The following is a 16951-nucleotide window of genomic DNA, read 5'->3' as shown; positions in this document are numbered from 1 at the left end:
CACCCGGGACTATGGGAGTCTTATGATTGGCTGTATCCTCTGAGTCTGCCGAATCAAAGCTCCGATCTACCGCGACCAAATCCTCTTTTTTTTTTTTCGCTCCTGTGCTGGCAATGCATGCTGCCAAAGGGGAATAAGAGGAGCCCAGACACGCTGGCCAGGACACGTCCCGTCTGTACATTTCACCTGCACCACTGGCACCAGGCATAAATCTGCATCAGGGTCCCCTCCCTGTGCATGTCTACATTTCGGGACAGGAAACAGTCAGCAGCAGCAGCAGCAGCAGCAGCAGCAGCAGCAGCAACAAGCCCCTCCCTCCCCCTTCACTGGTGGGCTTGCATATCTGTACCTCAGAAACAACAGCTGTTCTTTCTTCACATGCGCATGTCTTAGGTAATGCAGCCAACGACGCGTCTAAATACCTAAAGGTACCTGACCTACAACTACGGAGTACAGAATACCCATCCACACTTCTGCCTCAAAGATCGAGAGCAGCATGATAAAATTGAGATGGTCTTCCGCTCCTGTTCTCTTCACAAATCGCCATCACCTGACTACCTATCGCTAGAACCCCCTGGTCCGTTTGGATGGCTACCAGTACGAAATTGGCCATCCAATCTGCCACATCCAACGCCCACGCCCGCTATCCTTGGGATCCAAAATTACTCTTAAAATCGCCTCTTAATTAGCAGCGACCCCTGGATAGCTCGAGCTTGAGCTGCAGCTTCCCGCCCAGCCCGCGCGCGCCCTTGCCCCACTACCTTACCACTACTTCACCTTTCACTTTACTTTGTTCGATATTTGACCTCAAGATGCTGTTCATTGCCGCATTGATATCCCATGTTGCGTTCCTTCTGATTGCTACTTGCCGCGGTCAAGCTGGCTTTCATATATCCGTATGGCCTACGGAGTCTCCGTCTCTACATATTCGACGTTCCCGACGCGACTTCCCGCAGCCTGTCAATGTCACGTAAAGTTGCATCAAGTAACATGGTCAAAAGTCGAATGCTTGCTTCAGTCATGTTCGCGATAGTTTGCTGGTTGAATCCCACCCAATGCAACCCCGGACTTCCAGATAAACAGAAAGAAAATAATAAAGGACAAAAAACTGCCTGATGACCCCAGCCTCTAATGGGACCGACCTCAGAACACAACCAATAATCGACTCCGCCCCGTTCAAACACCTGTTTCCATCCTGCCTTGCACTTTCGGCATACCGACGGCCATGCTTCCGCGATGCAGAAAGGAAAGCATCGTACAAACCCCTTCTCAAACCAGTTTCCCGATCCCGATCATGCAAGGATACCCTCTGCCGAATCCCGTCCGTCCACGGCCGCACACTACGTGCCGTTGTTGCCAGACCCTTCTGGGCCGCCGAGCCTCTCCCGTTGAACCATGACCCGTTGGTTGCAAATGTCGATGAACATTTCAAATCTTTCAATGATCTGGTCCTTTTCCACCAGCTTCTTCTTCAACTCGTCCACCTCTTTTTGTTTGTCCTCCTTGTACTTGTCAAAATCCTCGCGTGCCTTGGCGAGTTCCTTTCGGAGGTCTGCCCGAATCCTCTCTTCTGCCGTGGGGTGTGGTTTGCTATATATAGCCGGTCTGTTCTCTGCCAATCCCGTAGCCACCTTTTGCGGGTTGCGATTGATTGCCGCTCTGGCATTGTAGATGTCGCGAGGGAGGAGGGGAACGTGAGGATTTTCGCCTTGCAGTATCTCCAGTGTCTCGTTCACACTAACCCCTGTCGAAGAGTCAGCGGCTGCTCTTTCTCGTGGTGTTGTCTTTGCCGGCTCACCATTCTCCTTGAGAGCTTTGACGGCGGCCACCATCTTGCTATCTAGCTTGCGAGCTGCTGGGTGGAGGAGCGGGCTTTCGCTAGGGCCGTGGTTGTGTTGCAGATGCTGAGGATCCGGTCGGTATCGAATCGTCCACTGGGTCCGCTGCTCGATGGCAAAGAAGCCGAATTGGCAGTCGCATTTACGCGATGACGTCTTGCGCTTGCGGAATTCGGGGCTGACGCGACTCGGAGGCTTGCCTGCCCGGTCACACACGAACAGAACCTTTTTGAGCCCAGGAACTGTCTTCTTGGAGCGGCCAATGACAATTGCGTAACCGACTGACGTGCAGTATGCGAGAACGCTCTTATGCACCGCCTCCAAGGTTGGGAAGCTGCCTCCCTCGGGAGGAGCAGACATCATCTCTCCCATTGGCGTCCGAGGAACGAATGGCGCCCCATCAACCATCTTTGGCTCAAGGGAATCATCACCCTCGGCCAGGGATGCATCGACCTCCATACTCTCCCCATGGTGATCGCTAGCCTGGGCAGGCGTCTCGGGTCGGGCCTGGGCAGGCTGCTGAACCGGCTGCTGGACTGGAGAGGCCTGGGGCACTTGTTGGGCCTGCTGGACTTGCTGGACTTGCTGAGGCACCTGCTGGACCTGGGTAACCTGCGGCAGCTGCTGCTGAACTGTGGGAGGCGTAGGCTGTGACAGAGTCTGGGCTTGAGGGGTATGCTGCGGCACGATCGGCTCAGACTTGATCTGCTGCTGCTGTTGCTGCTGCTGTTGTTGTTGAGCCTGCTGCTGAGCCTGTTGCTGGGCTTGTTGCTGAGCCTGCTGCTGAGCTTGCTGTTGAGCCTGCTGCTGGGCTTGTTGCTGGGCCTGCTGCTGGGCTTGTTGTTGCGCCTGCTGTTGCTGTTGCTGTTGCTGTTGCTGCTGCTGCTGCTGCTGCTGCTGATGGAGACTGTGCTGCTGGCTCAGCTTTTGTTGCTGGCTAAGAGTTTGCTGGTGTTGCTGTTGCTGCTGCGCTAGGGTCTGCTGTTGACCCAGGCTCTGTTGGTGCTGTTGATGTTGTTGCTGGTGGTGTTGCTGCTGGTGCTGTTGGTGTTGTTGATGTGCCTGGTGCTGCTGCTGGTGCTGCTGGTGTTGATTATGCTGACCCAGACCTTGCTGCTGGCCGAGTCCCTGCTGTTGACCCAGACTCTGCTGATGGCTCAAGCCCTGCTGTTGGCCGAGGCCTTGCTGGCTGAGGGCTGACTGCTGACCGAGACCTTGGTGTTGTCCCAAGCCTTGCTGCTGACCGAGGGCCTGTTGATGGCTGAGGCTTTGTTGACCTCCCAGGCCCTGCTGTTGACCCAAGCTCTGTTGTTGACCGAGTCCTTGTTGCTGACCGAGGCCATGCTGATTGCCTAGAGGGAGGAACAGATTGGGCCCGCCTTGGCCCATCTGCTGCCTCTGGGGCGGCCCCCTCTGGCGTGCTCCCAGGGCGGCGGCATTGGGGACGTGGCTCGGGGGACGCGAGGTTCCGTTGACGTTGCCATTGACGGGCGTCGGTGTCTGGAAGAGGTGATGAGGATATTGAGCCTGGGGCGGCTGCTGAGGCGTGTATGCTTGTTGTTGATAAGGGGACGCGTTATGAGGGCCTGGCGATGGTTTTTGGGCAGGATTCGCGTGTTGCAGGGGCGGGAAGCCGCCTGGGCCGCCGTGACTTCGTCGAAGGCTACCCGGCTGGGGAAAGGCGAGGCCTGGATGGCTGTTTCCCGACTGCCCCAGACTCGACATTGTGTGCCGAGAGAAGGGTGGTCGAAGCCTTTGATGGAGATGAGGGAGGGAGGGCGAGGAGGGCGAAGGAGAAGGAGCGTGAGGTCGGACGTGTGCGTGTGTGTGAGGGTGAGGGGGGAGTCGTTCACCCGCCGAGGCGAGGCGAGGCTTCGGGGGAGAACGTGTCTGGCGAGGGTATCGTCAGAGTCAACGGATGGAGAGTCGCGTGGAGTTTCGACTTTGGACGTCGGAGTCGTTGGCTCAAAGTCGTTGAGCCTCCGCTATCGTAACCCGAATCCCAGAGATGCTCAAAAGGATGCAACAAACGAACCCTTGAATGTGGTCTGGGGGTGTCGATAATGGGATTGGGGGGAGGGAGAGGCGTGGAGTGTGTGTGGGTTCTGGGAGGTGTGCACAGAAAAGAAGGGGGAGAGCAAACATGCGAGGTGTGAAGGGTGGTGTGCGAGGAAGAGAAGGGCGGCGGACATGGAAGAGACCTGGGCGGATTGGGGGGGGAGGACGTGGACGTGGACTTGGACTTGGGACTTGGGACTTGACACCAAGGACCGTGTCAAGTCAAAAAGGACTGGCGGGAAAAGGCCAGAGAGCGCTGGCAGCAGCAGCAGCAAAGCACACAGAAAGCCAAAGGGCGATGGGAAAGAACAGTGAGGACCAGGAGGGGGAGACAGGGAAGGGGAAGCCTAAGGTAAAGCTGAAAGGCGACCGGGAGAAATTTTCTGTGGCGCGGGCCTTCTCAAGTTTCCTCAAGGTGCACCCGAACTATTTTTTTTGGGCGGGCGCGCATCAAAGAGAGGAAAGGGACGGGGCGGCGACGGCCAAACTCAAGGGAAGGACCTGAAGCCTGAAGGGTTAGGATCGGGACCGGAGCCTGAGGAGTCAAGACTCGAGGGGGAGACCCCACCCACCCCCTTTTGCCCCCCTTGGAGGCTTTGGGCCAGCTGGCATTGGCTGGAGTGGCACACAACACGTGACTATTAGCCCAGCGGTGATGTCATTAAGAACGGACAGAGCGGCCCCCCCTTTTCTTCCTCATTGTTGGCTGTGCCGACTTCTTTTTTTAACCGCCTGCCTGGCAGTGCTGGCGCTCGTCAGCGCGTGAGAGAGAGGGGAAAAGAAAAAAAAAAAAAAAAATAACAGAGCCAGAAAGGCAACGTGTTTCGTCAAGGGTGAACACGAGAGCAGCAGAATATCGGATTAAAGAACTTGCGCGCGTTCAGCCGGTTCAAAGCGCAGACGCGGGATGGGAGAGGAATCCACAGTGGTGCACATCTACAATTGAGGCTCAAAAGATTGATTGATTGATCTTGACTACTCCCTACAGGTACTCCATCCACTACGGCATCCAGGTGCACGTAGGAATAAGAGGAGGGTGACAGCTCCTGGCGTTTACCCACGTCCCCGAACAGAGGCGTGAGATTGGAAAAATCGCAAGATGGCGGGAGTGTCCGAGTGGGTGGGAAAAGGTGTCACTTGAGGGCTCCAAAAGTCATTTTGCGCTGGCTCGACACCTCTCTGATCTGACAGCTGAGGCGTGCTGCGCTGCGCTGGACGCGACTTGATGGACTTGCTTTTTTCTATTCGCACTCCTTAGAGGCAAGGCTGATTAGATAAGCCACCCATAAGGTACCCAGGTATTCGATGGGCCATCACTGCACACCTCAGGTATCCAGATTGCGCTTGTACCACCTTTTTTTGCAGGTACAAGCTCCTACCAGGGCTCCAGGGGACCTCGACCAGACCACACGCCCACGCCCCCTCCAACTGCTCTGTTCAGGTCCCCTTCCACAACCCCGAACCTCTGAACAGTACGAGTCGAGAAGAACAATTTTAGGTTCTGCATATCATGCCTTCTACATCGGGCCATCCAAGAGCGGACTACAAACGCTGTTGCCTTTTTCACGGCCACGCAAGGTACAAACAAGAGAGGAAGCTCCCATCTCGTACCTTAGGTATCCTACCCAAGGTATCCGTACCTACCTTACGAGAACACTATCCCGTCCCGCACCCCATGCATTTACGGGGGTTTCGACGGCTCGCTACAGCACCAAGCTCCCCCTGGAAGCCCGCAAATCAGCCTTACAACCCACCCCCGGCACCTGCGCAAATGTTACAAAATCGAGACCGGATAGTGAGTGAACTGGGTGGCCTGTCTGTGCTTTTCGCGGTGCTTTTCTAGTGGGGGGTCCTACCTCCGCCAGTCCCAACGATGTACCTACCAGGTCCGATCCCTGCCCAAGGCTGGGCTATCAAAAGAGTGGCGTGTTGTCATATTGCCTACACCGACCTCACCGAGGTGAATGAGCTCTATGCCAAAAGCTGCTAAAGCTCAGGTTTGCCGGGTGTGTGTGGTAATTCTTGGGTAGAAGCCATACCTTTCATATGCTACGGTTTTCTGTATTCGACAAGACATTCGTCAGCAATGTGGCATGTTCAATGTCAACAATCACTAACAAATCAGCTTTATGTGTTGCCTAATTTGTTCTATTCCAAGTTGACTATATGTAACTTGGAAAAGCCCACCCTTTTCGAATATCTCTCTACATAATTACCATCCAGTGTATTCTAGCATACATGTGATTTTCGAGTCATTTCCGTATCAAGCCGGGACCCTTGAATCGTACAGAGATACAAACCAATTCCATTGATAAGTTGCTGTAGGTAATGTTGGAGCCTCGAAACGTACTCCATTGACTGATGTTTTCAATATGAATAATCATGTTGTAATGTCATATTCGTTTTCCGTCATCGGATGCCATGAGTGCGAAACCGAGGGTATAGAATACAGTGTCTTGCTAAACACAACAAAAAAATAGCAACAAAGGAAGAACCCAGGCTCTGTTCGCTCATGTGGTATCTTTACATCCATCCAGTAAACTCCAGAAATCAAACCCCATTCTATCGTGCGGATCACTGTCCAAGTAATCAGGTCTCAAAAACTCCGCTAGTCTCTCTTCTTCCTCTTGCTCGGTCTCCTCTCGGTTTCCCCGTCCACAAAGTGGTTCTTGTCTTGCTGGTGCTGCTTTAAATTGTCTAGTCGGTTTTTATACTGGCTTGTGCACCCCGGAAACGGACACTTGTAAATCTTTGGCGGCGCCGTCGAGTGTTGCATTTTCTTGTGCTTTGCCATGCTCCCCTTGAACCACTGAGGATGGCCTTTTGGCCGGTATCCACAGATTTCACACTTCTCGTTGGCCTCAGCCTCTGTCTTTGGTGCTGAGCTCGAAGGTAGATCTTCCTGGACTTTGGCCCCAGACTTGTCAGGTGCGTTGTTGGGCTGTGTCGTGGATGGTGGTGTCCGGAAGGCCGGTGCTGCTGGAACTCCACCCTCCTCAAAGAACATCTTCAACTGATCCGACAAGCCATTGCTATCTACATCCATGCAAATATCAATATCAGGCATGGACGACGGGATAAGCGGCGCGTCGGTCGTCGTAGTCTGGACATCGCCCCAAGTTGTGTCGCCCAAGGTCGTTGTCAGATTCATGAAATCATCGAGGGCCGCTTCGCTCGTCATCTTGGAAGGATTTGGAGTGGCCTTCTCCAGCCTCTCCTTTGTGCAGATACCGCGAATGATAGACTCCACCAGATTGATAGCGTATGCGTAATAGCTTATCCGTGAGACAGTCCCTGGATTGGCGTAGAGGACCTCTGACTGCGCCCTGACGGTCGGGACATAATGATTAAAGTAGTTCGACAACACCATGGACCTCTGCTCACGATGTTAGCATAGTACGATAAGAGCTCCTCTGTTACTTGATACTTACTTTACCGGCTTGCATGAGCTCTATCTCTGCTTGCCTGGCGCACCAAATATTACCATCGTTGATGCGCTTCTGAATACGCTTCAACTTTGCACTTAGACCATCGGCGTGAGGGAAGTCTTGGTTGAGTTTGCTACGAATTCCTTTGAAGCTTGCAGACAGTGCACCGTTCAATGGAGCCCGATCGGTGTTGTATCGCCAATGCTGTGCCCAAAGTAGCGAGGTCAAGACTTCGTCCGACTCGGGTTGCCCGCTGGACAGGACAGCATAGTCCAACTCTGTAATCTAGGGTAAGCAGTTGTCAACCAGCTCAAAAGCCAGTGTATACGTACCATCTAGGAAGAACATTGCCACCTCCAACAATTTATCCTGTCCAGGTTCCGGCTGATATGTCGATAGACCAGGATCCCGTTCTTTGCCCTTTTTGCTCGACGACCGAGAAACTTCACCCCCGTAATTTCTTGATAGAACGCCATCCAGTTTCCCGGCAGATAGATCCAAGGGCTGCCAAATCGCTGATGCCACTCGAAGATAATCTGATTTCTCCCAATCAGGGAGCACATTGCCGTACAGAGATGTTTGAGCAAATAGATCCTTGGAGTGGTCCCGAGCACCATCTTCGTGGACGACGAGCGAGATGGAATAGATGAGATGAACGAAGCAAAGGATATCGATGCTGGTAGCAGGTTGTCTACCCTCAGACATGCCCTTCAACGTAACGAGGGCCTTGTCTGCTACTTGTTGCGTCGAGAGATCTTTCAGCTGTGCTACGAGAGCACTATATGGGACATGCTGCAGCTTTTCCAGGGAGGAGCTGATGTGAGTCTTGAGGGTATCCCACGCCGATCCGACGAGCGAGTTGGCGTCGACAACATGATCAAACAAAGCCTCTTCCGAAAGTTTGTTGAGCGCACGAATGTCGAATGTTTGCTGAGCAGGAACATCGGCGGCTTCGGATATTGGGCTAACGGCGGCTGGTATCTCCAATGAGGATGCCGTCTGGTCGAAATCAACGGCCGGAAGTGTCATAGGAAAAGGTTGCAGTAGAATGTCATCTGCCGGAAGCTCCGAAATGAAGTTATATGGCTCCACGCTGTTATTTGAGTATCGACTCGCATTAGAACATCCTCTAGAGAGATATCCGCCAGAGCCGCCGTCAGAGGTCGGTGATGTGATATTTGTCTCGGCAGTTGTCCATGCGCCACTATAGGCAGACGCGGGCGAAATGAGGTAGCTAGCAGTTGTATCAGTGCTCGCGTTTGATCTAAGTGAATTGCTTGGCGATAGATTCTTAGTTCTTGTCGTGGGCTGCAGTTGTTTGCGGGGTTGGCTAAAAACGTCAGTATCAAGGGCCAACAATGGCCGGTCGGCTTTGCCTATGGTATTCTCGCCGATGTCCAAATTGTTCTGCGCAAACCAAGGATCGGGCAGAATCGAGTTTGGGTGCTGGAGATTTGCCGGAACCATGCCCATAGATACATGGGGTTGAGTAACCATAGTGTTGCGCTTTGCATTCGAGGGTAAAGGCCAGGGAACTTCGACTGAGTCAATCTCCAAGATCTCCGACGACGAAGAAAGCTCAACTTGGTGTGGTTGGATGTGCAAGGAGTCGTCGTAACTCGGAGGTGGTGCCATGGCGACTTCGGATACGTTGTCCAGGCGGAAGTCGGGAATTCTCTGGTTATTTCTTGACTTATGCCCCAGAGATGAGAAGAAGTTTTTAGCGACGCTCATGATCTTGCGTCTCTTTCCAGGATGGCCGAGGCATCGTTTGCAGTTTCCATCGGTGAACTTCTCGGCCTTGCTACACTCATAGCACCAATACTCGCCAGTGCCAAGCTGAGGGCATTCGTAGAGATGCTCCAGCATAGCGGCATGGTCTGGAAACCTCTTCCGACAGCGAAGCATTGGACATTCGAGACGATCGGTGGCCGTCATCTTTTGAGACTTGTTACGCTGGACGGCGGCCCATACTATGAACCTGTGCAGAGCGCATTGGTCTGGTTTTACTGTACGAGTACTGCGATTCTCATCTCAGCCCAGGATCTACGAGGCTACAAAGAAAGCAAACCAGACTTACACGCATGATGGCGAGGTGGTTGAGTCAATAGATGAGCGGGCCGAAGAGGTTGAAGTCGAATTCGTGGAGCAAGAGTCCCGTCGTGAGCGGCCGAAACTGAGGCGGGACGAGGTGAGCGCTCGTAGGGCTGAAGGCGAAGGGCTCTGATTCAGCGAACGGCGGTCATCCCCGAAGGGCGACAGCGAAGTCTTGGACTCCATAGTGCGCCCAAGGTGCTCCCAAGGACGGACAGGTGGAAGTCTAAGGACAAAATTGCAAGGAAAGCAACAGTCAAAGACGGGTCGAGACTGATCCGCCACCCATTTTGGTTTTATCTGTCCATAGGATGAGGTGGATGAAGCCTGCAAGATTGTATCAAGGCTGGTCGGTGTCGTAGGTAGACTCGTAGGACTCTCAGGACTTGGTAGCATCCCTAGGACTTGAGCTGCGGGTCGGGACTGGCTGAAAAAGGTGGTCTCCTCCCGGGCCACCGGCAGATGCTGTGCGTGCTGCGGAGCGAACTTTGGTCAGACTGTCCCGCCAAAGAGCGTCAGAGAGGGGGGAAGAGACATTCAGTGCGGGTCGGGTGCCATCCAATGCCATACCGCGTATCCGTACTCTATAAGGTGGACGGCACGGTGAGGTAAGCAGGCAGGGTGGCAGGCCTCCGAGGCTTCAAGGTGAGAGGACCAGAGGGTCACAGGGCGGAGTGAGATTTTGGCTGCGCGTGTTAGCGAATTACCTTACCTTGTGAGGTTCAATTTCGAGTCAACACGGAACCTTCTATTGTTCTTTCAACAAACAGATTTCGAATCAATAAATCGTTCAGGTCTCCTGGTCATGAACACGGATAGGCTCGGCTTGGCCTCTTCTTCCTCTGTTTCTAGGTAGTAGCCTCATAGGACTAACACTCATCAACACTTGCGACAAGAAATGAGGTAGACGGCATCATCCCCCGTCTCAGTCTGGTAGTATCTCGAGATCGAAATATTACCTGGCAACGCTCTGCATCTAGCCAACCACGGTGTTGATGGCTGCGCAGAGGCAGCAAGGCACACAGCCAATGACTGGATGGCGAGCCGCGGTTGGTGCAGGAAACACAGGCTTGAAGCGTACGGAGTACGGAGTAGAATGCCTTGCTATCCGCCTTGGGGTGCGCTTGCATAGACGATTGGTCAGAGAACCGATACTGGTGGTAGCATTGGCGGAATGCAGCACGCTGAGGCTTTCGGAGCCTCCAGAACCCGAGCCCGATACGAGGCAGGCCGAAAGTCCTGGGCTATCCGTAGTCAAGAGATGATATCGTAGGCTGTGCCGTAGTGGCTTTGCACATTGAGCTGTGCTGATGAACACGGAGTTCAGCCACTAGAGGGATGGAATGCCGGCGCAACCAATCCTCCGTGGAATTACAGGAGAGATGGAGTAAGCAACTGCGTGATGTCCTCGCCTCAGAGAGGTAGCGATGAGAGTACCTACTCAATGTTGGCTGGCAGTATCGTGTAGCTGTAGGTATACGCCGTACACATGGGATGGCGACATGGCTTTGCGTTAAGTTGTTGTCCCTGCAGACTCTTTCAGCCAAGTGTCGGAAGAAAATTGAGTTCGCGGGAAAGACGGGATCAAGTAAAAGCTGAACTCTCTGAATATTTTTTGGTTTTCCTAAAGTTTTTCCCCCTGAAGTTTCCTTTCCCACTGCAAGCCCTTAACGGCAGGCACGGGGCTGTCGTGTGAGTGTCATGGCAGTGAAGGAAGGAAAGCAGCAACGCGCCCCTTTGACGGAACCTTCCCAAGTGTTGCTTTCCGACTGAAGACGGCAGGATCCTCAAGGGCAGGTACGCAGGGAAAGAACTCTCGGCATGTCGAACTCACGGGACGGCATTTTGACGACATGATGCCTCACTCTCTTGTCGGAAACCATCATGCTGGCAATCGTCCCAAGTCTTCTGTCATCCGTCGTTCAATTTATTCCCTCCTTGGGCCACACAACTGGGGTTGGCCTGCTGCTAAACCATACCTCGCAGGCCACAACCCTGGCACGGCTAGCACAGATGCTTTGCAAGTTCGTGCAATCGTCCGGCCTTCAGCCCCAAGTTCACGATCACCACGGCAGACACTTCGTGCATGTCGCTTCTCTTCCGGGTTATACCGGAGGTCTGGAAAGCTAACTCTTAGCTGCATCCAAGGCATCGCTCATTTTCATAGACTCTCACCTAGTCGACAACCGGCAAGTCTCCATACAGTAGAGTCCGTCTGCTAGCGACGCTCAGTGGTCTGGACCACGCACCATCACCCTCCTACTTGATCTCACCGCTCGCTGAAGTTCGATTGCTGATGCATTACTGGACAGTCTTGATGCATTCCGTTTCCTCCCATCACCATCATAGACAATCGTGGTCATGCGATCTACGCCTGCAGTCCAGCCTAGCAACCTGCGCTGTCCCATAGAGTCCCCCAAGACCGTCGGACATCACTGTCTTGGTTAAAGACCATGTGGAAATCCCGGATGGAGCCCGCCGCTTCGGATAATATCTACAAAAGAGCAACTCCCGGCCGGCTTCGCCGACTCAATCCGTCGCCCGCCCCAATTCGACGACTTTATGTCGACATCAGGCGGCGTCATGGGCTCCACAGCGAATGGTGACATGGGGGGGGGGGGCGCGCGTTTCGAAGATCTGTTAGGGGAAAGCGGGCCCCTTTTCGGACGATGTTGTATGAAGTAGATACTGCAACCTATCTTCAAGGAAGCATCTTATTCTTGGCACTTCACGACACGAACCTGCACGAAGACGCCCCATTTGGCCCAGACTCCAGACCAAAAGAAGGGCATGCTTCGGGCAGAGGGCGATCGTCAAAGGGGGCACAGCATACATGCGGCAAAGCTACTTAACCGCTGTTTCAAATATCGGGCATGTGGGCGGATCGCCGGTGGCACGGCATCCCTCGACCGTTCCTTTGAACCGCATAGCTAAGGATTCATGTTGCAGGCTGACACGGTCCAATCAGATTCCCAAAGAGCGACAAAGAGAAGATGGGGGCTTAGACATGCATCAACGGCGAGCCGTTGAGTCGTCGAGATTCGAGAGTTCGAGATGTTCTCCCCCGGACCAGAAGAGTTCTAAACCAACCATCACGTATAGCGGCTACGGCGGGCCCAATTCGATGCACCAGGAGCTGTCAACTCGTCGGTCCGTTCTGCTAGCACTTGCATATCGTGTCATATTCGCATAGCTTCGAGCGAACTTCTCGGGGCGAATAAGAGCACAACTTGAGGCGGGCCAAAACATCTTGGCTTGGCTAGCTGCCTTTGAGTTGTCCATCAAGGGGTGGCCCAGATGCGGGGATTTTGTTTTAGTCGATTACAGCTTGCAGGCATCGGTTACAGAATCGTCCTCGACGGGGGTCGACATCGACTGGAGTACGTCAGCAGTTGCAGACAAATTCTCTGGAGACTGGTCAGCTCCGCCAGAACGATGCTGGCCCCCATATGGCAACATGTGCATTCGTCTGTACGGATACCTGCGTTTAAGTAAATGTTCACGGTGTCGTACAGGATGGGGTTGACAGGCGTAACTTATGGTCACTCATCATGCGTGCTTTTCGTAGAGATGCTTGACTACCGCCCCTTTAGTCAGCAAGCATTGGCTGATGGCACTGACCAATAGCTGGTCTGCATCGCGACTTATACGCATTCTTGCTCAACCGTTACACATCATGCCATGCGAAGTCAACAGTCGTACAGACTGAATGATGGATTCCCTCCTGGTATGCTTGGCGCAAGAAAGGGAGCAACATGCTACAGGCAGACCATCAACCACCAGCCGGTCGTTGCCTCGACAGCTGATACTGAAGTCTTCAGTGTGTTTTTCATCTGTTCGGGCCGAGACCACAGTGGACAATACCCAAATGCCAAATGGAGTAATTGCCTACCTAGCCCCGGGCCGCCTGTCTGCTCTAACCTCCGAGACTCTGTTTGCGGCTGATATACTTGAATTCCAACGTTCAAAGGTCGACGACGTGCCTTTTTATATTATCCAGCGCCATTGTCTCAGCCTCCCCTATTCCGCGAAGACACATAGCTGGCGTTTGGAGCTTTGAGTCTGATCTGGTTACCTGTATGATACTGGAAAACGCGTCAGGAAGAGATATGACTCTGCTTGTAATTGTATGGAAGCGATTTCGTCAGTGGCAGTCCGAAGAATCGGCTCTTTCTTGTGGGCAGGCACATGGTTGCTCCCGTTGGCTTCCCTCCTAACTGTGCTACTTCACTCGTGAAGTTGAGGAATGTGAACCATGTGGATCTTTCATCCCCCGTCCCTTGTTGGGCCGCGAGCTTCATTTCCCACATTCCAGACTGACGAACAGGTGTTTAACATTCATCAGGCTTTCCAACCGATGGCCATCGCCATGCTTACAGGACCTGCAGTATCTTATATACGGAAACCTTCCCGGCCATTTAGACACCCTGATCCTTAATTAGTGCCCGATCTTTCCACAACCCTCGTTTCGTCACTCGTTCAATATCAAGCTAGTCGGTGCTTTTATTGCCCTTGTCCATTCTTTCACTCGCCAAGTTTTTGCACTTTGCAGGGGTAAATCTTGGGCATCTCACAATCACTATCACAATGGTTTGCCTTAAGCAAGTCGCGGCCCTGGCCGCCGCATCCTACGCAGCAGGGGCCTACGCCAGCGCCATCCCCGACCTCGTCGGCGGCGACGGGTCCCCTCAGCCCTCGATCCCCGCCCTTCGTGAGCGAAGCAACGGCATCAGCAAGCGACAGACGGCCGGCGGCTTCATCAACACGGCCGCCAACCCCATCACCAGCGACTGCGGCGTGGCGGCGGAATTCAGCCTGAACACGCTCGGCCAGCTCGTCGTCGGGGATTCAGTCATATCCGTGAACCCGGGGACGCCCTTCATCCCCCTCCGGCCCATCAGCCCGCCAGGAAGCATCACCGTCACCTTTGCTCTCCGCAACGGCGCGCTGACCTGGTCAAACCCGGCTTTCTTTGGCGGCCAGGCTGGGTTCTGCCAGGACGCGGCGGGCCAGGTGTATGCTACCTTTGCTGACCCGACCGTGTCGTACCCAGCGAACTGCGCTCCCGTTCAACTCGGTCCCGTTGTTGGTATGTTTCCACCTTTCTACTTATTTTTTGTCTTGTTGGATGGAAGCTGTAAGACGCATGTTCACTAACACCAAGAAAAGCATCCACTTGTGGAAACAACGGCGGCACCACCACGGCGTCCGGCAGCGTTACCACTGTCGGCAGCACCATCGTCAGCACCGGCCCGGGCGGCAGCCTCACCACCACGGTCAGCAGCTTCACCACGACCGTCGCCCCGCCGTTTACCGTGCCGACGACGTCGGCCGTGGCCAACGGCACCCTCACCCTCCCGCCCGGCTTGTACACTGTAGCCGGCTTCGCCAACCCGGCAGGCGCCGTCTGCTCCATCGTCTCCGAGTCGTGGATCATTGGGCAGACGACATTGCTTTCTCCGCTTGCTACCGGCTCAGTATAGTATGGGTTCCTTGTCTAGGGCAGTTGTCGATAAGCCGTGCATTTGGGGAATTTCAGAAGGCCGAGGTACCTCGAGGGATACAATCTTTGGGGTACGGAGTACGGATACTTGGATGCGTGGTATTTGAGCAGGGGAAATTTCAAGGTCACATTTAGACACATTAATAGGAAGGTTAACCAAAAAGCCAACATCAGTATTACTTGGCTAGCCATTTTGAGAATGATGCGGCAACACGGCCTTGGATTGATTGTCCCCCGGAGAATTCAACCTTATCACCTCGAATCTTTGTCTAATTGGCCTCGCGAAGATGATGCGGCACGTCATTATGCAAGGCGCGGCGCTGCTCTTCTTATCTTGCCTCGTTTGATGCCGCGCTGTCACGGGCTTGTTCGCGTCTTTTCTTACTCTGCAGCGTTGCATTTCCTCACGAGATAAGGCAATAGTTTGATCAGCCGTGAACAGCCAGTCAATTCCCCCTTCGGCGGCGGACGGACTTTAGATATTGAATGTTGGCGGGCGATCTTGGCGAACAGACAGCAAATACGGATAACCAGGTAAGGATAGAGGGAGTAAAAGCAAGAAAAGGGCAGCAAACTGGTGGTGCGAATTAGCCGTGATTCGCGCCCGGCAAGGATGTTGCTGCTGGTGGATGCTTGTGAAGCTCAATCTGGGGGAGAAGAGGGGGGGAGGTCAATTTGGAGGGGTGAGACTTTCTTGGGTGAACGTCACCTACTCCGTAAACTACATTGTAGGGCAGATGCTCATAGTAGTACTTTACATCCTAGATGGGCCCGTGTCGATGTTGGTTGTTGGTTGAAACTGAGTTCTCTTCTTGATATTGCTCTAGAGAACTGGAGTCATCGTGTTAATCAAAAGCAGAAACTCTCACCCCGCTGTGATCCCCGTGGCACACGTCATTTGGTTTATTGACGGCAAGGACAATCCGAGGGGATACTTTGTAAGCTGAAGAAAGGTATGGATACTGAATCAGCGACGTGCGTGAATCCCGAGGAAGTTGCAGACCACGAGAACTTGCCATTGCAAGAGAGATACATAGTACATCCGTACGTGCCACGGCATCGGGAAAGAGCGAGCAACTACCTAGGTACTTTAGTGTAATGGAACTGAGCTGATTGATCTGCCCGCAATCAAACCTTTTTTACTCGCGTGCTGCAGCTTGAGCTGCAACTTGCCTCACTCGCATCATTGCCCATGGCGAGCCTGAGTCGACAGATTTGCTTCTTCTTCGGCCGGACCAGCCGCTTGCTGGCTCTCTGGCTCTCTCTGCTGCCAGCCTACCGGGCGAATTCGCTATCAGTTCCAAGACATCCAATCCAATCCAGCCCAATGAGTCCAATCCCATCCCACTCATCCCACCACCACCCTCAAAATGGCGTTGGTCCATGCCATCCACACCCAAGAAAGAGGCCCCAACACCCAACCACCACCACGAACCCAGTCAGTCAGTGGTGCCAGTTCCAACACCACCAAGTTGGGTTACCAGCACACCTTCAGCTTTTTTTCGGGGGCTTCACAGAGTGACGCCAGAGACACAGCATCTTGCAGAATCGACAATCAGCAACCTTGCGGTCTGAAGCAATGTCACCCACCCGTTTGCCAAGTCCGCCGCGCCTAACCCCAAGAAACTCTGATATCGAAAAAATGTCGGAAGGGCAAATGTGAAAGAGTGCGAGGTGAGAGTATGAGAGAGATACCTATGCGACCTCACCTAACCTACCTCCTCTTACTTCTCATCTCTCTATTCGTAGAACTAGGACGCGAAAGATATGTACGCAATCCATGGCCTGTGCATCGCCAATAGCTCCCCTCTGATTGCTTGCCAGCAAAGAGCTGCGACGAATGACGACTCTCCGAAACCGATGGCATCAAAGACCATCACATCTAGACAGACGCCAAAAAACAATAGACGATGGTTCGGAGAAAGAATCTGGGCCCAGGCCGTCCATTGGAGACCGGGGGGGCTAGGGGACGGCTGCTCTGGGCTACGCTACCACTACCAGGGGGGGATGGGAGGAGCCTGAGAGGAGGC

The 16951-nt window shown here is 53.7% G+C and overlaps 4 protein-coding genes across 4 annotated transcripts; 2 read left to right on the top strand and 2 right to left on the bottom strand.

Moving 5' to 3' along the window:
* Positions 1–1340: 1340 nt before the first annotated feature.
* CCOS01_09733 (uncharacterized protein) lies at positions 1341–3563 on the bottom strand (the record flags this gene model as incomplete). The annotated part of the gene is made up of 2 exons (XM_060457890.1): positions 1341–1744; positions 1799–3563. 2 exons carry the CDS (start codon positions 3561–3563, stop codon positions 1341–1343), a joined length of 2169 nt encoding a protein of 722 aa, XP_060311055.1.
* A 316-nt stretch (positions 3564–3879) lies between these two features.
* CCOS01_09732 (uncharacterized protein) lies at positions 3880–4401 on the top strand (the record flags this gene model as incomplete). Its single annotated transcript, XM_060457889.1, has 1 exon — positions 3880–4401. The coding sequence occupies one exon, from the start codon at positions 3880–3882 to the stop codon at positions 4399–4401; it is 522 nt and encodes a 173-aa protein (XP_060311054.1).
* Positions 4402–6504: 2103 nt separating this feature from the next.
* Positions 6505–9604, bottom strand: CCOS01_09731 (uncharacterized protein; the record flags this gene model as incomplete). Its single annotated transcript, XM_060457888.1, has 4 exons — positions 6505–7272; positions 7328–7602; positions 7657–9344; positions 9405–9604. The coding sequence occupies 4 exons, from the start codon at positions 9602–9604 to the stop codon at positions 6505–6507; spliced, it is 2931 nt and encodes a 976-aa protein (XP_060311053.1).
* Positions 9605–14005: 4401 nt separating this feature from the next.
* On the top strand, positions 14006–14901 carry CCOS01_09730 (uncharacterized protein; the record flags this gene model as incomplete). Its single annotated transcript, XM_060457887.1, has 2 exons — positions 14006–14507; positions 14588–14901. 2 exons carry the CDS (start codon positions 14006–14008, stop codon positions 14899–14901), a joined length of 816 nt encoding a protein of 271 aa, XP_060311052.1.
* Between the last annotated feature and the right edge of the window lie 2050 nt (positions 14902–16951).

The sequence above is a fragment of the Colletotrichum costaricense genome, assembly GCF_030867565.1.
Source record: "Colletotrichum costaricense strain IMI 309622 chromosome Unknown Scaffold_10.1, whole genome shotgun sequence".
In the NCBI taxonomy this organism is placed as follows: Eukaryota; Fungi; Ascomycota; class Sordariomycetes; order Glomerellales; family Glomerellaceae; genus Colletotrichum; species Colletotrichum costaricense.
The sequence above is the reverse complement of the archived record's forward strand: the minus strand, read 5'-3'. Positions and strand labels throughout refer to the sequence as shown.